Below are 23,867 nucleotides of genomic sequence, written 5' to 3'. Positions count from 1 at the left end.
TGCCGTCTCGCCTGGAGCAAACAAAGGCTGCGGCAGCGTCCGTCCCGCCTGGGGCTGCGGGGCCGGGCGGATCGATGTGTGCCGTGCTGCTGCTATCTGCTGCCATTCTATCCATCTGCATCTGGCGGGCGGCCATCAATGCCCTGCGCGGAGCATGCTCACTCCCGCCGCCCCCTGACCCACTCTTATCCGTTGATAAGCCACAGAATGGGCTCTTGTCGGGATGAGTGACAGGAGAGTCGCTCCGATAGGCACAGACAAGGGCCTGAAAGGGACGCACCCTTGAGACCCATACAACGCTGCCAAGCCATCTCTATTAACCCTTTCTGCTTTGCAGCCAGCCATGGCTCCAGCAGTCACCGCATGGCCACGGCCAGCCATGAAGTCCTGCTGGCCCAACAGGACAGTGGGAGAGGCCTCCAGTGCCCAGAGAGCAGGCAGGACCCCAAACACTGGAGTACCTCTAGGGTTCCTACCAACCTCTCTGCCTGACTGGATGGCTGCCCCCAAACTCCTGCGATGCCCTCAAGCCTCCTGGTGTGTCTGTCTGAGAAGCAGCTCCACAGTTCCCCGTCTCCCTTACCGACTGCTGTCCGGGGTGGGCTTGGGGAAGCCTTCCACTGTTCCTTCCCAGACAGCATTGGCCAGGGCGTTGCCGATGGCTGTCATGACCATGAGAAGCTCGCTAGGCCAGTCGTCCAGGTCCAAGGAGCGCACACGGGACAGGTGGGTGCCCAGGTTGCGATGGATCCCAGAGCACTCAATGCACATAAGGGAACCCAGGTTGAGACTTGCCCAGTCCGGGTCTGAAGGCAGCAAGACCAGTGGAAGGCAGTTAATATCAGCATTGACTCAGCAGCCCCTCTTCTATAATCCAGCAGACCCATCTTTGCAGGCACCTGCCCCCCAGATCCCTTCCCAGCCCAGTGACCCAGCAAGCACAGAGACAAGGACCCCAGTATGGTCAGTAGGGGACCACGGACCAGTGTGGCAGCATGGGCAGTATCCCGTCCCTGATGAACGGGTACACTGCAGGAGAGAATGAAACAGCCCCATGGACCAGGTCTCTTTGGGGCAGGAGAAGATGTGGCTGGGATGGAGTCCTCCTCCCCAGGTGAGCAGCCCCACTTCCCAGTGCAGCATTTCTTACTCGGTGCATCACAGTCCACACAGAAGCTGTTCCCACGTGCGGTGCGGACGGCCTGCATGGCCTGTGCATCACTCTGGCTGCCCAGCCGAGCCTGAAATGAAATGCATGGAAACCCCATTTACTGAAGGCCAACCACTCCACCATGTGTCCTCTCATCAGCACCCCAAGAGCCCGCTGGGGAGCTGCCAGCACCTCGCTCCAGCAGGCACCCCGCAGGCTGTGCTGCAGGAGGGGTTCCAGCATGGGAACCCAGAGAACAGGGTCTGGAGGGAACATCGGTTCATAGTCAGGTATGTGCCAGAAGAACAGGGAATGGTGAGCCAGAAGGGGAATGAAAGGGTAAAGCTGTACAAGGAAGAAGTGGAGAGCACAGGATCTCATCCTGGTGGGTGGCAGTGAGCTCGATAGGGCCAGAGCCAGGCTGGATAAAGGACAGAGAGCTCAGAAAGGTGACAGGAAACCCAGTGGAGAGCAGCAGAGTCTCAGGGACAGGATTCAACCTGACTGGGAACAAAGGTATCTGGGTGGGATCCAGCCTGCACCAAGAGCAAAGCCTGGTACAGGGATGGATGTAGCAAAGCAGATGCCAGAGAGGAGGGAACAAACCAGAACTCAACTGGGGCCTCTTACCTTGTTTTTGCTGCTCTCACAGCCCTGCAGGCTGGCTAGGATCTGGCTCTCAATGGCCTGGACCCAAAGCTCTCGCTCCTCTGATGTTGAGGCTTCAAAGAGCCATGTCTGGCCCGTCAGGGAAACGATAATGAACTCAAATGGCTCATCTGGTTCTGGAAAAGAAAGGTGTGTCATGACAAGGGTCAGGGAAGGTGGAGGTCTGCTGGCCTTGCAGGGTGTGAGCACAGAGACAGATCCCTGCGAACACCGCTGTGACCACACATGGGAAGGGTCACTGGCAGTGGTGCTCCCAGGATGCTGGATAGGGAAATGCAGGTAGCAAGTGTGTGCAGGGAGGAACCAGAGCTCGGTGCCAGCCCATCCCTCCTGCTGCTTACACAGCTCCCTGCATGCCAGCTCCACCAGTGTGGGCTTGCCCTTCCTTCAGCACATGAACATCCACAGCCTCATTCACCCACCATCTCAGCCAAGAAACCCAGGAGACTGTGGCACTCAGGAAGCTGCTAGTGCCCTGCTCTCCACGCCCTCAATGTCCCACTCTTGGAGAAAGCTGCTGACCTCTTGAGCAGTGAAATCACCTCCTCCTCAGAGCTAGAGCCCCGAGCAGCCTTATCACCCTCCAAGTGCCCACAAAGTGCTTGGTGCCTGCCAATGAGTGGTCTTCGTGGTGAGCTCAAAGGCATCTCTTCATTGGCCTGTGCATCAAGAAGGGGCATCATCACCAGCTGAGGAGCACAGCAGGGCAGGGATGCTGCTTGGGAAGCCCTCAGTGCCTGAGCACTCCATGGACCCACACAACAGGACACAGCTACCGTTTTCCCATAGAGAAGCATTAAGTCTCAGAGACCCAAGCAGGAGCCACAGAGGGGCAAGAGTGATGCCTTCTCAGTTCTGGCAGCTCTCAGTGACCTGCTGGGCAGGCAGCCTCTGGCTCCCAAACCTGGGAAGCTGGTGGCCACAGGGGTCCCTGGAAGCTGGCCAAGCAGAGCTGTTTCCATGAAGCATGTGGATGGCAGCAGGGACGGCAGCAGGGACATGCACAGGGCAAAGTGCCTAGGAGCACAGGGCCAGGCGACCTGCTCCTCAGGTACCTCAGCTGCTCCTCTGCACAGTACTGACATCTGTGCCCTGCAAACAACCCCAGAAGATACAGCCTCAGTGTTAAAGCAGTTTTCTGGGGGCAAATTCTCAACTTTCTGTCTTCAGGGAAGGCATTTCTGGTGAGCCCCAGGGGCTGCTCAGCCAGGCGCTCAGAGGCTGGGTACAAATGGAAGTGTTAGCACCCTACAAAAGCAGGCTGGATGGTCGGTTTCCAGGGAGGGTGTCAGAGTATGGGCACCCCTAAGCTGCACAGCAGAGCCAGCAGGGAGAGAGAGGGGACAGTGAAAACATGTGAAAGCACCTCAGGTCCCTTGCACCTAAGAAAACAGCCCCGAAACAACCACAAATCTGCTGAAAACCAAGGCTTAAAATGTGGACTTCCCCTCTGGCTACTGCTCTCACTGCTCTCCATGTGGGCTGTTGGGACTGGCTCTGCTCTGCCAGACCATGCCAGAAGCCTCAGACCTACCTGGGGTGCCCTGTCTCAGCTTTGCACCCAAGCACCAGCATTTACCTTTTATTGCCAACTTCAGTAGTTAGTGCAGTAAATGACTTAACTAAGCGGGGCCTGAATGGAATGACTAATAAACGTTATGTCACAGCACACGCTTCAGCTCATAGCAAAATGATTTGTAATTACCTAATTAGCGTTATGCAAATAACACCCTCATCTCCATAATGTGCCTTCCCAGCTCTCTATTAAAAGCAGGGAGTCAACTGCACTGCTCCAGAGACAGCAAGGAGGCCAAGGGGCCCAGCCTGGTCCGCAGCAAGGCAGAACTGTGCTGGCCTCGAGCCTGGCAGGGTCCTGTTCCTGCTGGGGCAGACATGGGGAGGAGAGTGGAAGGGGTCTGGAAGGGGTCCCTTCCTATGCCTGACTCCCCCCACAAGCTGCATTCGAGGAGTCTCTCACTGCAGAGGGAAGCAGCAGGAGGGCAATGACTGAGGAACCCGCTGCAGCCTGCAGCACCCCAGCAGAGCTGAGGAACGGGTGCAGAGGCCACCAGCGGGGTCCCAACAAGGGCATGGCCAGCCTCAGCTGCTGCTGGGCTGCTTGGCACCAGCAGAGCAAGGCTGTCCACAAACACTCCCCAAAAATGGGTGCAGCCACAGGAAGTCTCCTTGAGGAAAGACAGCTCCGGTGGGGGTGGTGGGAGCACAGCCCTTCCTCCCTTGCAAGTGCTCTTTTCAGGCTCCCACTTCCTTTGCAGGCACCACCACCTGCATTAACAAGTACCGGGCACAGCACCCAACTCTATCTCTTGTCACACACAGCTGCTTACCCCAGAACAACCTGAGGGGAAAATGCTGCTCCTGCTACTGTGCCATGGTGGGGAGTGTCATGCTACTCACACAGCAGGCTCAGGATCTTGCAGTTCATGGGGGTTAAAAGTGTGAGTGACAGCTGGTTGGAAAGATGCCTGCCCTTTGCCACTGCTGAGAGCACTTCATGGTGTGCCCTGCACAGATCCCAGCAGCAGCCATGGGGGCTTGGAGATAATCAGCGCTGATGAAATGGACTGGTGCAGGAAGCAAGGGTTGGTCTCCACACCAGCAGACCCTTGGGAGGATGGAATGACTCCAGGATGAAGGGCTCCCCAAGTGAAGTGCTAGCTGGCTTGCCTTTTCCAGATAGGAAGGGGAGGCTGTTTCACTCATTTCACCCTAGAATCAGCTTGGTGCTCCTCCTCTGGGGAAAGATGTCTGCAACTGCCTTTCTCCTGCTGGGAATGAGAAACTTTGGGGCATGAGCTGATCTAGCTGAAGATGTCCCTGCTCACTGCAGGAGGTTGGACTAGGTGACCTCTGAAGGTCCCTTCCAACCCAACCACTCTGATTCTATGATCAGGAGGATGACAAAACTGGAAGTTGTGTTCAGTCATGCTGCTGGACTCTTCCCCTCTCTGTGGTGCTCTTGAAAACACTGTGCCCTTTCCTCCAGCTCTCAACCGTGGAAGAAACCGCACAGTCCCCACTCTGGGGAGCTCCCTGCAGGCAACGAGCCCCATACCCTAAGCTGTGGAGGCTCCAAGGCACACCAAATCCCAGCTCAAAACCAAGATTCTTGCAAAATACACAGCTGGTAATTTCTGAATAGTGGGAGAACTGTCCTTATTCATTCATTCATTCACCTTGGCTATCTGGCACCACCCTCTTTGTGAATGCTGTCATACCCTGAATACGGCCAGGGAGCACCCAGCCACTGATGGCAACTGCAGTCAGGAGATACAGGATCCTGCTACCACAGTACTCCGCTGGATCTGCCAGTGCTGCTCTGCTCCAGTCCTCTCATAAGCCAGCAGCAGCCCTCACCTCTTCCACCATCCCAACCCATGACTGGGACCTGCAGTCCAGGGGCTGAGTGAACGACAGTTCCTTCTGTCGCTGCAGGAGGCTACAAGAGAGCAGGCCCCTGGCAGCTGCAGAATCGACTGCTGCCCAGAGCAAAGCATTAATAGCCAGGAAGGAGAAAGTGGTATTTCTTCCCTAGGGGACTCTGACTGCCCAGGTGCTTGAGGGAGTGTTTGCAGTTCCCAGATCTTGGATCAGGCTACACCGTTGGAACAGCCACCAACAAAATCACTCCTGGGGCACCCCAATATATCAGATATATCAGACCAGTCCTTATTCTCCTTAAATCTCCCCCATCCTTGGTCTGTGTGACCTGTGGCTGTTGTCAGTGTGTTGCAGAGCCCCGTCGAGCCAGCTGGACCTGGGAAGTACTGGATGCACTTCAAGTGCTCCCTGCTGATGAGCTGCTTCTGCTGCCACTGAAACAACAGCAAGCAGGTCAGCACAGTCCCTAGGATATGCTGAGGATTCCTGCCATGGGCTCACACAACTCCCATCACCCTTGTTCCTTTCTCTCACTTGCTCAGTACCTCCCCACCAAACACGCAGGCAGGAATCCCAGCCCAAGCCTTCCTGCCCAATGTGCTTCCCAGCAGAGATGTGGCAGCAAATGCTTGCCCTGCAGTGCCTGCCTGCCCCAGGGCTCCCATGCAGGTCTTTACCATGTGTCCCCCAGCTCAGGATGCTCGCAGAGGATGGGCTGGCAGCTTCCCCGTGCCCCGTCCCTGCTGGGCTGCCCACACCTAACGTGGGCAAACAGCAAGATTTCTGGGGCTCCAACCCCACACAGATGGACTTTCCCACTGTCACAGGTCAGGGGCATTCTGGAGCCACGGGGCTGCCTGGTCCCAGCCCTGGCACCCATCCCAGTTAAACTAAAGCCCTAGCGCCAGTTTTGCAAGCCACAGGACCTCCATTCCCTTTCCTCCTTTGTGCCTCCTGGATTCCAGCTTTACTCTGAACAAAGAGCCTGTTGCTCTCAGCAAAGCCCGGGAAGAGCTAACAAAGGACGACAGCTTTTCTTCCACACTAAGGCTTCTTTTGCAAGCAAAATCACTACCTCTTTCCCTGCAGCAACACAGGACAGCACTGCAGGGCCAGACCTCTTTGGAGGCTTGAGCACAGCATAGCTATGGCAGGAGAGCAGGAGCTGCAGGATCATGCCATCAGATTCACACACAGGGTTTAGCAGAGCTGGGCAAGGAACTGAGGACTCAGAGCAGCTTCAAATGGTGTGCAGACCTGGCTTCTCAGATGAACCGGGATGAGCTCCTAAGCTCCCTGGGGGGCCCATACAAGTTGCATCAGACTCAAGTCATAGCTTTAGAGAATGCATGGGGCTTTCTCAGATTTTTCAGGGGAGAGGCACAGATTTCTGATGTGTCAGAGGCATTTCTGGCCAGATGAAAGGGTAGCACAAAGAGGTTACATAGGCAAAAGGATTCGGACTACCTGCGTTGAAGCAGAGTTGGCACAACACCCTTCCCTGCACCACACAGGGCACAGGGTCCTTCCTGGTGGCCCGGGTGGCCAGAAAGCCCCAGAGGAAGCCACTCCTACAGGAGTGGGAAGCCCTTTCCAGCTGCCTTGGGGTAGAGCGGCTATCCCAGGGCCAGAAGGCAGAGCCCGTCCCCCTGGCCCTGCAGCTGCCTGCAGGCGTGCTGGTGGGAGTCCATTATGGCAGCTCCATTAGAATTAGTGGGCAGTGGAAATGAACGCACTTGTCTCTCTCTCTCTTGATGATTTTTTGATGATGTTTTAAAGACTGAGCTCCGTGAAGAGTTGCTGAGCAGAGTTCGGTGCGAGCCGGCTCTGCTAATGGGCGTTAACCCCCTGACCCAGCTCCAACGCTGCCCAGCAAGGAGTGCTCCAAATGAGAGCAAAATTAGTGAGGGCGCTGCACAGCGGCCAGGACGGGCCCCGGCTGTGCTGCACTCACACCCCACCAGCAACTGAGTCACCACACTGAGTGGGCTCCAAGACTCCTGCAGCAACCGCAGCAAGGTGACCAGCCCCTGTGGAGTGATCAACCTTCACTGGCCTGCAGTGCTGGAGAGGGGGCAGCCCGCAGCCCCCACCGCCAGCAAAATGCCCTTGGGAGGAGCCACCTCCTCAGGGGCAACAGATGAGCACCACAAGACTGGCAAGAGATGGGGGAAAGGAGACATCCTGTATGCACTGCCAGGAATCAGGACAGAGTGAGAGATGAGGGGAAGGGAAAAGCACCACCAAGAAGCAGGGTGGGACACAGCTCTCTGCCCACAGGTGCTGTGGAGCTGAGATGCCCAGCAGACCAATGGATTCATCCCTGTCACCCACGGAAGCAGCAGGGGATTCCTCGCTATAAGGGTGGCGAGGCCCTGGCACAGGTTGCCCAGAGAAACTGTGGCTGCCCCATCCCTGGCAGTGTTCAAGGCCAGGTTGGATGGGGCTTGGAGCAACCTGGTCTAGTGGAAGGTGTCCCTGCCCGTGGCAGGGGGGTGGAACTGCATGAGCTTTAAGGTTCATTCTGACCCAAACCATTCTGTGATTCTGTGGTGGAGAGGAGAAGCTGCAAGGGGAGGAAGGGAAGCAGTGAAGCAGTGGTGTCCCTGGAGTGCCCTTCTCTGCTCTCAGTGGGAGGAAGTGCAGCTTTGAGCATAAGTGGTACAGTGAGGTGGCTAAAAGCACTGTAGCTTCAGCACACAGCTGGGTGCAGGGATCTGTCCTGCTCCCTGAAGGGCTCAGACTGCACACTGCATCAATGCAGAAGAGGCCAGCCCAGGCACCCCACTGCAGGGACCTCCATGTGGAGTCCAGGGAGTGGCACTTCCCACCTCCTCCTTCTCCACAGACATCCTGCCCTGCACACAGGATGGTGTGGGACACTTTTCCCTGCATCACAGCAGGTCTAGGAGCAGGATCCTACTCAACATCAGCAAAGTGAGAAGCAGAGCTCACACTGAGCCATGCCCAGCTTTTGCAGCACAAGTCTCCTCTTTCACCTCCACTCTCCCCTGGCTCCCAGACACATCCAGTCTCTCCCTTCTCCTGCTCCCATCCTTTCTCCCACTTCGAGCTGGTGTAGCAGAGGTGCCTTTGAATGCCCTTATGAGGGGATGCTCACACAGGGAGGAGGTGGGGGAATGCTTCCAGTGTATGGGGTGCATGGCAGGGAGCCAAGGACTGGTCCCACCCTTGGTGAAGGGAGTCCCTGGCCCATAGCTCCACTTTCTTGCTGTTGAGCCTGTGGAGAGTGTCCACAAACAGGGTAGCCAGTTGGCCCCCCAGCCTCTGGATGCTTGTTTGCAAGCTGCCACTGTACCACATCATTATGAGGTGTTCGGGATATCAACAAATTAGCAGGCATCTGGGAAGAGAAGGATGCAGCACCATTCGTAAATGTCAGCTCGCTGCCTCCTCATTTTGCAGATCATTAAACCCAATATTCCTAACCTGTATTAGTGCAACGGGGACAGGCCCCCTCCACAGTGACAAGCCGCCAGGAGAGCTGCAGCAAGAACATTGCTACGGAGACCCCACAGCGCTTTCTGTCCCAGTGCCCCCAGACCCCAGAGTGCCCCAAGCTGAGCTGGCACATTCCCACCATCCCGTGCTGCTTGCTCTGCCTGCAGGGACATGTGGGACAAGGAGGGGAGGGCTCTGAGCAGCAACCATACCACACAGGACATGCTGTGGGGTGCCAAATGTGGGCATGTGCACGTGTGGGGAAGGATAGTAAAGCCAGTTGAGCCTGCGTGTCAGGAAGAGAAGGTGCTCCTGAGGTACACTGTGAGGTGCAGGGGGGGTCACTGCAAGGAACCAAGAGTGACATTTCTCTTTGTTTGGGGGGAAAATGCCATATGGGTGCACCGTGTGCTCATGACGCAGTGGGGCTGGGGGCAGCAGAAGGGCTGTGCAGGGTACGTGCACGCACTGGGGGCATGGGGGTGGCGCTGCTTGCACAGGAGGGAGGTCATGGACAGCACAGGCTTTATAGTGTGCTTGCTCCAAGACACACCAGCAGGGTTATGGGCGTGTATACAGGGGTCTACTGAGGGGCAACACAGAGCTCTACAGGGTTCCCAGGAACCACAGAACAACGGGGGTGTGGCAATACGCATGCAGAGGCTGCTTTTCTCCTGCCAGGATGGAGCAGGGAGGTGGTGGGGTCTGTACCGAGCAGGGCTGACTTGTTAGCACTGAATTAAGAGGCTTGGTGGAAGGAAGCGCATGGGTGACACAAGCTGCGTGGGGCAGGCGGGCACTGAGCAATAGCAGCTGGAATCCCCAGCAATCTGGTAAGCGCAGCTCAGCCTCGCACTCCCAGCTCGCCGAGATCGGCCTCGAACAGCCCCTGACAGTTGGTATTAATCACGCACATCGCCCCAACACAACTCTTTACTGGCCATCAATTTCCCGTGGGTTTTAAAACTAAAAAACAAAGACAAAACCACGTCGTTTGGCTGCCACTGAGAAGCACATTAAGGGGCTGTCAGCTTCTCGCCATGCACCCTGCATCACTCTTTAAGCACATGAGAAGTTCATTATCCCCGGAGCTCTGGCAGCCATGGGGATGCTCGCGTAGGGAGCGTCGCGAAGGTGCTCCTGTGTCAGACATGCCGGGTGGCTCCCCACAGCCCTTTGGGATGCCTGGAGCAAGAGACAGGGGTCCCAGGCATGCAGACATGGCTGCAACAGGGGATCTGGGCTTGTCTGTGGCAGGACAGAGCACTGCTGGCCACAGAAGCGCTTTGATCCAGCAGACTTCCCCGATGGTTCCCGCAGGCTTATGCTGCAACCCCACCACCACAGTGACGAGTGCTTCCTGGGGCTGCTGTGATATCCACTGACAGCCTGACACCACATTTGCCAGCCTGTGGGTGCTCCCTGACAGCCTGAGCCGCACTCTCTGGTTTGGTGACATCCCCGGCAACCCAATACCACGCTTGCCATAGTTTGCTGATGCTCCCTAGCAACCTGACACTGCGCTCTCTTTAACATGAGCCCATGTAAAAAAGCAACAGCTCGTTTGATTTATGATACTTCAGAACAACTAAGATTCAATTGCTCCGCACGTCCCTGGCTCTGATTACCTCCTAAATGAGATAAACTGATGGCAATTTATCCCCAGACCTCACCAACTTTCCCAGGATGCTAACCTGAGGTGCTCGTGCCCTGCACACACAGCCATGGGCTGGGGCCATCGAAGGCAGCCTGGCCGAAGCCCAAGCCTTGGGCTGCCATCTGCTCCTCTGCACTCTGCTCCTGCCTGGTACAGATGCTGTGACCAAGGGCTGAGCCTGGCCTGAGGCAGCTGTTGAGGTCTCCTGGTAGGAGGCTTTAGGGGTCCTAGCAGTGGTGCTCCCTGCACCATCATGGCCACACTGGTGTGAACTAATGGACAACACAGCCCATGTTTCCCCCACGCTCCTCCCAAGATGCTACACCCTTGACAGCGGGATGAGCACTGCAAGGGATGGCAGCTCTTCCACAGAGCATGGCAGCCCTGCTCTCTGCACAGTGATTTTTACACTTTCACCACGTTGACTATACAAAAGCAAAAAGCTCAGATTACCCTGCTGTGAAAAAGACTCGCTGTAACTGTTCAAAAGGATCAAGGAAGAGTCAGAATGCTTACGGACACCAGTCCATGACATAAGTCATCAGCTATGCCCATGATGTGGGGTAATGCTCAGCCCCAGGTTCCAATTGCGGACCATTAAGGCACAGGGTGGGACCTCACATAGGGACTCATTATCTCCTATTTGCTTGCTGCCAGTTCCCACTCCTACCGCAGGCTGCCAGGCAGGACGGTGACCTGGGTGTGACTCCAGTTCAGAGCTCTCCACGAGTGTTTAGAAAGCACAACCCAAGCATCAGTCCCAGAGACTCCTCTGCATCTGCCCTGGGCTGCCTGGTCCTGGTGATAATCTGCTGTCGTGCCTTGAGCTGCATCAGCCCTTGGGAGCAGGAGAGACAAAATGAGTCGCTCAAGGAGGGCACCACAGGCAGGGAGACCCAGTGCCAATCAGATCTATGGCAGGCAAGGGATCGTCTGCCTGGAAAGGAGCGCGTGATTCAGCTCTGCAGTTTCTACTGAGCACAGGGATGTACAAGGACCCTTTCCAGAGATGCCCCCCTCTCCCCAAATGGGGTATGCAGCTGTTTGCTACTGAAACATCACACTGCCTACACCAGGACCAAGTTTGGAGCTCAGTGCCACTGGCATGGATGCTGCCCGCAGCACCCCAGCACACACAGCCTGGCTTCCCCGGGAGGTGCTGAAGCAGGGAGAGCTGGGAGGATGACAGAACTGACCGGGCCTTTGGAAGCTAGATTTTGCCATCAGATCAGTTTTCTAATACAGCAGATGACATAAAAAATAAATACAAGGTAAGTTTTCGAAAAGCCAACCAAAAATCCAGAAAAACCACTGTACAATACCCCACGCAGAACAGTGTATGGGACCACTGTGACTCAATGTGAGCCTGGGAGCAGCACACTCTTGCATCCGCATGACAACAGCACTGAGCCAATGGGTACTGCACCCATTCACCAACTGAAGGTGGACACAGGGACTTGGAAAGACAGGACTCAAGCTGGAGACACAGAGGCTGGATTGCAAAGCACAGATGCCCCCTCTGCTCGGCTGTGCTCTCGCAATCCCTCGCTGTTCCCTTCCACCGGCTGCACTGGAGCAGGCTGAGCAGCCCACTGCCACATGTGCCAGCAGCGGCAGTACTGCGGATCACTGGGGAGGTATTCTTCCTGATCCCAGTTCTGGTGCCAGAGGCTTCTGGCAGCAGGAGGAGCAACTGTGTGCAAGGTCTGTGCAGTGACAAATGAACTTTGGTAACTGACACTTCACTGGCAAATGAAGTTCCATGTTGATAAATGCAAAGTAATGCACCTTGTAGGAAAAAAATTACATTGCTTCAGCACCTGACAGGGCTCTAAATTAACTGTATCAACCCGAGACAGGGCCTGGATATCACTACAGAGCGCACAAGAGCTCTGCCCAGCACAACACCATGGTCAAAGACCAGGGCAAGGAATAACAGAAAATATGCTGATGCTGTTATACACATCACATGGCACCACATCGTCGCTGTGTGCAGCCCTGGTCACTCCATCTTCCAAGGATACTGCCAAACAGGGCAGGACAGCAAGAGTGAGCATATGCCTGAAAAAACTCCCTATGGAAAGACAGGAAAACAGAGTGGCTCAAGGATTAGTGGACTGAGCATCCAAAGAGGAGGGTGACGCTCATCTGGCTTGCCCACCTGGATACAGAAAGCAGTGAATTCTGTCACTGCCAAGGGCTGGATAGCACATGGCTTGTGGAAAAGTAACTAATTTAATTTTAAGACTCTGTGCAGTAGTTAGGCCCCATTACTACTACATAAAAGTGTTCCCACATTTAATTGCCTTTTCCACTAAGAAATTGTATTCAATTTTGTGTAACTAGAGATCCCAGCCTCTGCACCTCCTCACACCCCCATCAGCTATGCACACCAGCCTTGCAGGACCAGACTTCTTTCTCTGTAAGCACTGAAAACATTAATTCTTCGCTTCTCAGTCTTCATTCTGGTAAACTGAATACCTTAACATCCACTTCATAAATACAGTCATCAGACCCAAGTCAGTTTTGGGACCTTCTTTACAACTATTTCCAGTATTCCCACACTCTCTTGGAATATTATTTACAGGATGGGACACAGTACTTTAGCATGTGCTTTCTTAGCCTCACATGTAGATGCAAAGTGATGCTACTCTTTGGTATCCCACTTTTCAGACAGATAAAGAATACTTGTCTCTCTTTTTGTCAAAGCACTGGACTGAGAACTGCAAACTGAGAGCTGACCTGGGGAAGAGCAGTAGTGTATCTGAAGAGTCAACATATACCCATAGTGAAGAATGCATCAGGTTTTTAACAAATACAGACAATACTTCCATGTTTTCCATGAGACTCCAATGATGCTCAAGATATGTGAATAAACCACCGCAAAGGGGAAGTCCTTCCCAAACTCAGTGGTTTTCAGATGAAGATAACTACAACAGAAAAGTCTGAACAACAGAACTGCTGAGCTCCTGCAGAGATCATCACTGCAATGTTTCTAAGAGAGAGAATATATGAAGAGTTGTTCTGCATGGGCAACCTGGGCTGCTGGTCTACAGGCTGACCTGGGATTTGGAGCACGATGCCAGGACAGCCACAACATGCTTTGTTAGGTACAGGCTAATTAATGTCCAGGCTAAAATGTTCTGGTTTGTTTTACAGCAGCATTAGTTTTGAATGCTTGCACTTAGCCCCCTTCCCCCTGCCTTCAGCCATCTGAATTAAACCTTTATTTTGGTTTAGTACAAAAGGTCATTGAGTATGTGGGACAGGATGACACAGGATAAAGTCAAATTGTAAAGGCTGAGGATCACTTTTTCCACAGAGGCTAACCACAGGTGCAGGCTTTGGAGAACATGGTTGCCAGGCTCATCTCTACCTGAACAAATCTGCATGGCTTTTCACAGCAAAATGTACTTCCCTGTGTCTTTCAGGCTCCCTGCCAAGCTTTGGGTCCCTCTTCAGAAACCCCTGAGATACCAAAATCTCTCAACAGAAAAACCAGCAGTACTTCCAGCATAGGCAAAACAATGTATATGCCTTCAACTGGTTTGCTGAAGTAGATAAACTTTTCCAAAAGACCCTCGGATTGAGGCAGATAGCCAGCATAGTTCTTTTAAATGATAAAAGTTTGGAACATTTACAAGCCAATGGAAAGGCTTGTGACAGAAAGTGTCTGCACACCTTAGGCATAGTTAAGCACACCTTAACTATATGGTGTGCTCTCACGTCTGCTAATACAGTTAGTAATTATTATTATCACTAACAGTATGTGCAGTCAAGGGCATGATGGCAGTGCTGCTCCTGCTGCAGGTGAGAAATGAAGGTGATTAAGAGGGCCTGGTTGCTCCTTTCTGCTTAAGCAAAGCCAGCTTGGATGAGGGGCACTCCAAGCCCCCTGTCCCTGATGAGCCCTGGCAGGACTCCTGGGAGCCCAGTGCCCCAGGCAGAAGACCTTTCCTACCTTCTGCTGCTGTGCTGGGGCCATCAGGCCGAGTCGTCCCTGTACTCTTTTTCCTGCGATGCTTCTTCCTGTTGGCATGCGGTGATGGAGGCGGCTCCAGCTTCGGGCTGGCAGCACTGGAAATGTTTGGGCTGGAGCTGAGAGAATCGGCAGTACCGTTAGCTGGGAACAAAGACAGAGAAAGTAATGTACAGCAGGACAGTGACAGTCTGGTCTCTCTACAGACAACCAAGTGTCCTGGAGGCAGTCCCAGTCCTCTGCCTGGCTCAAAATGCACAGCCCCATGAAACAGAACAGTACCATGCTCAGCCCCATCACATAGGGCAGCTCAAACACCCACTCCAGCTCAGGGCTGGCAGGCGCCTAGGACAGGGTCAGGCTGGACAAGCTCTGGGATTGTGATCATCCCAGATTCACCTGGGATGATCACATGGAGACAACGCTGGCATCTACGTAGCCAGGACAAGCACAGTGGCATCACTGGGGGCAGCCTGACATGCCAACCCGTCAGCGCACATCCCTGTGCGTACTGCTCAGTCGCAGTGTCCTCACAGGGTGATGCATGCATTTTGGGAAAGGACAGTCAAAGAAGGTGCTCTTGGTCCCCCCAGGTGCAGATCCAGGTCCCAGGATCTGCAGTGCCACTGCAGAAGCATCACTCCCCCCCAGCATCGCTCTGCCAGACGAGGTGACTGGGGTTGCCACACTTAGGAACCTAAGCATGATGGTCTCAATAGGCTTCCGATACGGAGCTGAAGAAGCTGCATCCCCAGCAGCAACGCACCAAATTTATCCTCAATCATACTGTTCCTTACAATTAATAGCAGAATTAGAAACAATCAGGGAGCTGCCTAATTACTGTCAATTAGAGTGCGCTAATCAAGCTCCGATCACACACACACACGCTGCCGCTGCACTCACCATTAAATGTCAAATTTCATTAGAGACCAGCAACAAAATCAAAAGCCTGACATTCAATTTCAGCAGCACACACAGCGCAGGCTTCCAATCAGCATAAAAATGCAGACTCCGGGGAAGGCAACGAGGCGCAGGAGCCCTCGCTGCACTGTTAACCCTCTCCTAAATACACTCCTGCCTCTTCAGCGTCCACCCACCCACAGGGCATGTATGGTGGCTCCGCTCCCAGCTCGCTTCTGTCCTGGACAGCTCACTGTCCTCTCTGCACCAGCCCAGTGTCTCCCATCAAGTCCTAACCTCCAATTTCCATGTTTCGTGGCACCTGAAATTAAGAAAGCAATCACGGTGTCCAACAAGGGCAGCACCCTCCAGCAGTGGGGACTGCCTGTGAGTTCGCAAGTCCTTCTCCCGCTCCAGCCTAGCCTTTGATCTCCCATTCAGCCCAGTTCGGTCAAGCCTGGCTCTCTGGGGCTTGGTCTGTCTCTGTGTGGCAAGATAAACATCCATCAGTGGGATGGAGAGGCAGCAGCCAGGAGCTGCCCCATGCAGAGGTCTGGCATGCAGCCTGTGTCCCCCTCTCAAGGCTAGGAGAAAATGCGGTACCAAGAGCTCTTCCATCTCTGGTTTCTACTACATTTGACACACACTAGTAGGGTGTTTCTGCTGCTATTTATCCACAGGGAAATAGCTCACCCTTGACAATTAAGAGAGATAAATCTAATAAAATCAGACTCCAGTTTTATCAATATAAATTACTGATACTGTTCAACAGGACTAGGCTTAGAGCAGGTGTGAGGCACCTTCATCTCCCAGCCTGGATGTCGCAGGGGATCTGAACTTTCTCTTCTGAGGCTACACATGGTGCATCCACCTAGCCTACCTCTACTGCCCAGCTGCTCACCAGGATGCCCCCCGGGCCAAACCACGCACTGCTGGCATCCTGCCCCGCTCCAGGCTCAGCTCAGGGTTTGTGCGTTTCTGCAGCTCCCACCAATGCACTGTCAGGCTGCGGTGAGCACGATGCCTCCAGCTCTGCAGACCAGAGATTACTCACATCCCTCCTCTTCTTACTGCCCAGCAGCTAAAGCCACAGAGCTGGGGTCCCAAAAGGCTGCCAGTGGGATGGGGATGGGACTGCACTGGGGAAGGGGCAGGACATGAAACATGCTCCCTGTACAAGATCTTGTATTGCTTGCTCTCCCTCTTTCCCCAGCAGGACAAGGAGCTCCTCTGATCCACACAAGGCCTTTTAGGTCCCCATCTCACCATGGGAACACTCCTGCAGGCACTGCTTGGTTCCTCTGGTGAGCTGCAGCAGTCCTCTCATAAAGGACAAACACAAAATGTGCTGGAGCATGTCTACATGACCTATACAACCCATCCCATCCCTCTTCCATGTGCTCTCCAGGGCACAACTAGAGGAGGCAGCTGACCCTAGGAGCTGTGAGGACACCCTCTACAAGTCTGCTCTGAGCAGATGAATATTCTTCACCCTGCCCCACTGTTTAGAGCTGGAAACAACAGAGCACTCAGACCTGGGCTGCACAGTGGGGTTCAGGTTGGGGTGTGAGGCACTCCTGCTTAGGCTCAGCTCAGCCCCTCAGCAGATGGGTGACATGCTGTTCAGCTTTGCATTCCTCACCACATGGAAACCACTGCCTGCCCCCCCCCCCCAACCCTCTCCTTCGTGCTGGCTATGCAGGGACTCATCTCGGAGAGCCAGCCTGGCATGTGTGCTGCCCAGGGCTGCTCCAGCTGATGGCAAAAGGAGCCCAGGGAGCTGTGTGATATCTCCCAGGGGACAATGCTTTGCTCCAGGCACTCTGCCTGCCCCAGCTCTTGCTGGACAACCCCAAGTGGTTCTGCGGACAGGAGACAAATGCCAAGAGGTATGAAATCACTGATCTCCTGGACAGCACATGGTGATGGCGCAGCAAGCTGTGAGCTGGTGATGGACTGTGAGGCTGCTCCTTGGACAGCAGGGCTGGTTGTCCCTCGTAATGCTGTGGGTCCTTCCCTGTGATGTGTCTGCAGACCATTAACACAGGGCAGGGCAAGGCAGGATCAACCCACAGGGCTCAGTGCCCTAAACAGTGTAGTGGGACCTGAGAGCGGACAAGCAGCCATCAGCGATTGAGACACGCAATTAGCACTGAGCTGGTATCTCACCCTTCCACGTCATGGAAAGAAGCAGCAGCATCTCAGCACCCATTTTGTTTCAGCCTCCAGGTTACTTTGCAGGAAAGAGGTACGTTGCTTTGGGTACAAGTGCTTTGGCCACAAGTGCAGCAGGCTCCTCCCGAGGACAAGGAGGAGATGCCAGCTTGCTCTCCTGTGACACTCAGGCCAAAACCACGGCAAGCAAAATGCACAGCGTGGCCACACCAGGCTCTTGGGCTCTGCAGCAGGGCTGCCGGGAGGAGGACCATACCTGCCACTGATGGTTCCTGGGGCGGGAGGCCATCCAGGCAGAGAGCTGCTGTCCAGAGGGCTGTACCACAAAATTCACCTGTGCAAAGGCAATGTGTGACTGCAGCACTGCCTATCAGCTCGCCGGCATGAGGGTGTGCAGACCCCGCTGCTGTGTGCACAGGGACACGCTGCATGCACGGCTCCCATGGGCAGGGCGAGGGGCTGCCTGCAGTGGAAGGGGTGTGGGGGACCAGACCCGAGCATCCCAGCAGATGTGCCCGTGTCCAAAGCGGTCCCCGCCTTGCACCCCACTTCCTCTGGCACTGGAGGAGCGGAGGTTGCCCTGCTGCACCCCGTGTCCGAGGCGAGGAGGGGGGCTGCCGGCACATTAATGCTCAGAGCTGCACCCTTCCGCTCCCATCGCCTGCGCTGCCCCATCAGCAGTAACAGTCTGATTAATTCGCTTCCAGCAGGGAGCTGATGGGGCCAATGATGGAGCCGCTGCATCAGGCGCGCTGAAATTGATAGTTTTTCACAGTTACAAATGAGGAGCCTCCTCAGCTGCAAATGGCGCCCGCACAGTCGGACTCCGGTAATGATCATAAAGAGGCTCTCTTTAAACTGCGAAAGCCCCTGGGACCGAGCGGGGGGGCGGCTGCCGCGCTAATGAGAACTACAAGGGGCGAGCAGGCATGGAAATGGCTCCTCCACTCTTGATGTGCATTTAACTGCTTTTTTAGTGCGGCGGCAGAGCCAGGAACGAAGGAGTGATGAATGCAGCACAAAAGCATTTATTTTCCAATTCGGCAAAGTGGCTACGTTGGGAAATGTATGAATTATTTTAATTCACTCAACTGTCCTGAAACATCACAGAGAGCGAGTGAGCGTGGGGGGAGGAGGCGGGCTGTGCTCAGTGTGTGCTCCAGAGCCAGGAATTACTCCTATTCGTTCAACTGCCCCAAAATCTGGGAGCTGGGGGTGCTGACGAGGAGCAGCGATGAGGGAAAGCAATGGCTACCTCTCACATGGTGAGCTGAGTGGGGCAGAAGGAGAAGAGAGGCCAGAGCAGTCCTGCTGCAGAGCAGCAACCCTTGGCTGGAGGGAGGCTCTGTTTCCGCGCCCACGGGAGAGCTTCTCCCCCCAGTCTGGACACTGCCAGCTGACCCTCACGAAGGTGGACAGTCCCAGCAAGGCCCCAAAGGCTGTGTCTGACACCCGTGAGCAAACTGGGCTCACAACCACAGGGCAGAGGTCAGGGCTGCCCCATCACCAAACCAAACCTCCCCAGGTTGTGCCATTGAGGGGAGCGGGGTCAGAAGCACTACTTACAGGGGTTGGGGCAGCTGCCAGGGATGGCCACAGCCTCATTCCACTGGTCCGCACTGGAGACAGAGTAGGAGCGCTGATGCATGCCGTCTGGCTTCGAGCTGAAGCCCACCAGGTTGATGCCGCTGATGGAGCGCTCTGAGTGCAGGGAGGTGCTGCTGGTCGAGTGGGGAGCACCTGCAAGAGAGGCATGCATCAAGTATGGTGGAAGAAGGACAAGCTGTCTTGTACATGATGAGACATGGCCCTGCATGGGGACAGGCTCTGGCTCTCCTCTCCCAAGGGATGCCAGCACATCACCCCCCTCAAAGGTGCTGAGAAAAAAGCACTGTCCAGCACACAGCGCTCCTCAGAGGGACACCCAGCTCAATGGATTTCAGCACAGCACCCTAGGATGCATAGCTAGGCATCCTGGCACACAGCTTCCACCTCCAGCCAGATTTTGCAGCTGGAGTTTGTGCTCTGCTCACCATTTTCACTACAGCCTCAGGCACCTGGACAAACACAAAACCACTCCATCTCACCTCATCCTCACTCCTTAACTCCTTGTGTGTCTCTAGCAAGAAACATAACCACGTTGGAGGCACTATGAGTAAATGAAAATCACATGGAGGATGACAACCAGGGCAACAGAGGTCTGTAAGGTGGGGACTATGGATGGAAATGCCTCTTTGCACTAGCTGGAAACCTCTGGAGCTGAGTCCAGGAGCTTGAACCCCCAAGAAAAAGAGTGTTCTGGGGACTAGAGACTGTCACAGAAGACAAGATCTCTCAGTGATTCAAAATGGGTCAAGTGTTTCTAGATCACAAGAATATCCAAAAATTCCAGAATAGTAAATAGAGTGATTCTGACAGGGAGCAAAAATCTTGCTGTTCAAGGCTGCAGGCAATCTGTTAAGGAGGATGATGCTGCCCTAGAGGGATTACCCTACACCTTCCCTTAAGGCATTCAGTCCAGCCATGGTAGAGTGAATGCTCTGGGAGCCTGGGGGTAAGCAAAGGGTCTCTTTCCCTACTCTGAAGCTCCCTCCCTCCCCCACCTCAGGTGCAGATGCTGAGCTGGGACTCTCACAGCAGCCCCTGTGGCCATTCAAGAGGGCAGGACCCGCTGAACAGCTCCAGCCACAGCGTGCTGGGCTGAGGAGACACGGACCCATCTGCTTGCTCCAGCCCTGCCAGAGACAACCACCCCATCACCACACAAGGAGCCAGGCTAAGAGAAATCAAGTAACTTGTTTCATGGGACTGGCATGTAAGTGGGATCTTTCACAGAAGCAGGCTGGAGAGCAGATGGACACTTGCAGGAGCAGGCCCCCAGCTGATCTGTTACAGCCAGGACAGCTCAGCTGGCTGCATCTTCACTGTGTAAGACCAGCCTCATTTTGCTCTTGCAGAATCCCAGCATGGCTGGGGCTGGAAGGGAAGTCTGGAGGTCACCCTGTCCAACCCCTGCTCAAGCACGGCCACAGACAGCCAGTTGCCACAACTGTGTCTGGACAGTGTTTTAGTTTCTCCAAGGAAGAAGATTGCACAACCTTGCTGGCAACCCATTCCAGTGCTCAGCTGCCCTTCACTAAGAGTAGAGCCTCACAAAATCCCATGTGTAGCCCCAGAATCTGTACATAAAGGTAAGTTTCTGTCCCTGCTGTTTCCATGAAAACCTAAGAAATGTGCTTTGAATGTCACTGGTGCCTGAGTGCTGCCTGAGGCTGCAGAGTGCCCAAAACGACTGCTCAAGAAGCCCAAATCCCCCCCTACAAAAGGTGGATCCAAGGTGTGTGCTGAACAGAGGGGCGATTTGGGCCATCATCCCTATACCATGCATGCCTGCTGTCCACGAGCACTTCCCATTCAATGCCAGCACGGCAGGTGCCTCCCACCCTTCTCTTCATGTACCCACCCTGGACCAAAAACCCTTTCATAGAATCATAGAATCCCTTCTCCGCTGCATGGTGCTGACACTCTCTGTCAGCCTTGCCTGCAGATCCTGCCTGCCCCGGCAGTGCCAACACGGAGCTTGCAGGGCTGTTGGTGCCCTGCATCTCCAAGCTGCTGGGGCCCCTGCCCGTGGGGCAGGAGCAGCAGAGGCGCTGGCTTGCCTGCCTCCAGCCCGGCTGCTGCACGTTCCCCCTCCCTCTCCTTGTTCAGCGCCACAGAAACACGTGTAAAACCATGACACTGACTTTGCCTCTAATTAGCCCTTAATTTACAAGACACACTCGGAAGGGTAATTAGCTGGCGCTCCGCTCCTGACTGCTGCATCCATCTCCTCTTGCCTCCTCGTGGGAGGGAGCCTGCTGCCACTGGAGCAGGGACAACGCAGCTCTCCTGGGGCAGGAAAGATATGGGTCCTGGGGACCATGCTGCTGGGACAAGACAGGATGGGATGGGATGGGCCACAAGCCAGGCTGCACACACAGCACATGTCTATCACCACAGCCATGGAAGAGACAGAGGCAAATAGCAGGAGTGCAGAATGCCTGCAAGAAGCAAAGGGGAAAGCCTTGATGAGCCCCAGGGAGCCCAGATTTGCCCTTCCACCTCCGTGCCAGCCATACTGGGCACATGCCCTTCCATTGCTCCTCCAAGGAGCAGTGTGAGCTGCCACAAAGTGCCCCAGCCCTCACCAGGGGCAGGGACATGCAACCTGCCAAGACACCCTCCAAACCTGCCCCCAGCAACAACCTCCTTGGTTTTGTGGCACGTACAGTAGGTGAGGCTGGGCAGCAGGAACTGTTGGTGGCAGGAAAGGAAGGCTGCTGTGGTCAGGCTCATAAAGCAGGAACCCCAGCACCTACAGAGCCTGCCCTGCAACCCTGCTCGGCTTTGGCAGTGGCTGCTGCAGAAGCACACTGTGCTGTGGTGGCCACAGCTGTGCTGTGACCTGCGCCAGGCCTGCAGGATACCCAGTGTGTGCAGAAAAAGATGTCCTTGGGAAAGCCACTGATGTGCTCGGAGCCCACCCTGACCACCCAACCCTGCACCAGCACCCAGCACGAGTACCCCAAACCTGACGCCTGCCTTGTCAGCTGTGCATGCCATGAAGAAGTGGTGCCACCTTGGACCTCTCATTTCATAACGGAACAGTGCTGCTAAGACTTCCGGAACAGCTTCTATCAGCCTCTGCAGTGTCTCCAGGAGCTCCCTGCATTTCACACCAGCTGCCTGGAATCACTCAGCGGCACAGAACTGTCCTCACAGCACAGCCACTCCCTTGTCTCAGGGATCTGCAAGGTGGTCCCAACAAGGCTGGAGCTCTCAGGAACTGTGCCCCTTTGCTGGACATGTTCCCTTTATATTAGGCAAGCAAAGCGAAAGGTGAATAAAGGCTACATGTAAAATACTGCTTCTCTGAGCCAAAGCCTTCAGGAACTGAACTCTCCCTGACCCTGTCTACAGTCCCTCAGGCAAAGCTCTCCCAGTCACTATTTCCTCAGAATCCCCCCAGAAGAGATTCATGTAGCCATGGTAGTGGGTCCCCACTAGTAGGCAAAGCTTAGCAATGCCTTTTTAAGTAAAGCCTAACTGATGACATAGCAGTAACTGGAAAATGACCTAAAAACAGAATGTCATTTTGCAAAGTGAGCTAACAAAACCACGATAATATTTATTTAGCACAAAATGCAAAGACAGGTACCCTGGAACTAATGGGCCTGATTCAGAAAATCCTGGGAACGCACATACTGCTTTCCGTGGGATTTGGATTGCACCCCAATGACAATAACGTCTCCACTAGACTGGGGTTTCTAACTGGGACCACCAGAGGAGGAGGAATGCTACAAGTATTGCCTTTTCACAGCATTACTGAAACATACCACCAATGAGGCTGGAAAGCCAAATGGGATCCCCCATGTACTAGATGACGTATGTCTTGTGTTACACTTCCTGCACAAATCTGGTGTGATACCTCACCTAGAGCTTCATGCACAACCCACCACCCTGAAAGAAATGAATTTAAGGTGGAATGGGTACAAAAACAAAGGTGACATCCCATTCCTACTAATCCTGCTAGCCCACCTGCCCACGTCCTACAGCTGGCAGTCCTGAATCCCTGCAGACTGCCAGCAGCAACAGCACGAAGTGCCTGGACATGCTAAGTCAGTCACGTATTATCTTAACATGAGCAATACAGAAATACCTACATTCTTGACAAGTCCACTGAGGAAAGGACTTGTTCCTTCCCTTCCTTGAACATACAATAACCTGACCAGCACTGAAGAAATCAAGTGACACATCAGCTCTATCTCTTACCACCAGCATCCAACACCCGCTCTGAGCAAGCTCCAGGTGAAGCCACAAGTGTCCTTGATGCACATGTCCTGAGTGCCGAGTGTCTGCACTCGGACATGGATATGGAAGAGAGACTTTCTTCTTCCCGCACATGGAAGACAGACTGCTTCAGTGGCACAGATGGATGCTCTCTGTGCACTGACAGCCAAAAGACATATCAGAGATTATGGTCCTGAGCTAATCTCTGCTGTGTTTGATGCCGTCAGTCCAGGAATACCGCAATTTCAACACAGGAAAGGGGACTGGCTCCCAAACGCTCATCCTCCTTTGGCCAACAGACACATCAGACTGCAACACAATAAAAATCCCCCGTGTTTCACAGCCAAGGCTGGGTCTTTTCTCTAAAGTGTCAGGCCTTGCTCTGCCGCTGAATAGGGCTGCTGCCACATTCATAGAGACTGCTAGCCATATGGCATGAGATGGTGATGGAAGTAACCCAAGGATGGGGTGACAACACCCTGGCATGAAGCAAACCCTATCTTCTCTCGTCCTGCAGTCAGCCAACAGCACACTGCAGATTAGTGCTATTCACTATCCGCCAAACCACATCCCAAAGAGTCATCAGTTACCACTACCCATTAACCAAAACTTTCAGGTACGTGTTGCCAACCAATCATCAT

The 23,867-nt window shown here is 54.3% G+C and overlaps 1 protein-coding gene across 4 annotated transcripts in view; it reads right to left on the bottom strand.

Moving 5' to 3' along the window:
- Positions 1-23,867, bottom strand: part of AGAP3 (ArfGAP with GTPase domain, ankyrin repeat and PH domain 3) — a gene marked incomplete at its 5' end in the record, with an annotated part of 134,417 nt that overhangs the window by 2,667 nt on the left and 107,883 nt on the right. For 2 of the 4 annotated variants that reach the window (XM_080639556.1, XM_080639554.1), the window contains 5 exons: positions 584-806; positions 1,151-1,241; positions 1,781-1,935; positions 14,302-14,463; positions 18,961-19,134. In XM_080639556.1, the coding sequence (XP_080495682.1) occupies positions 584-806; positions 1,151-1,241; positions 1,781-1,935; positions 14,302-14,463; positions 18,961-19,134 (805 nt within the window). Of the gene's footprint in view, positions 1-583; positions 807-1,150; positions 1,242-1,780; positions 1,936-14,301; positions 14,464-17,650; positions 17,729-18,960; positions 19,135-23,867 lie in introns of those variants that run through there. The other 2 variants (XM_080639555.1, XM_080639557.1) reach the window with 2 other exon arrangements.

This window comes from Psittacula echo (genome assembly GCF_963264785.1).
Source record: "Psittacula echo genome assembly, chromosome: 2".
Taxonomy (NCBI): Eukaryota; Metazoa; Chordata; class Aves; order Psittaciformes; family Psittacidae; genus Psittacula; species Psittacula echo.
The sequence above is the reverse complement of the archived record's forward strand: the minus strand, read 5'-3'. Positions and strand labels throughout refer to the sequence as shown.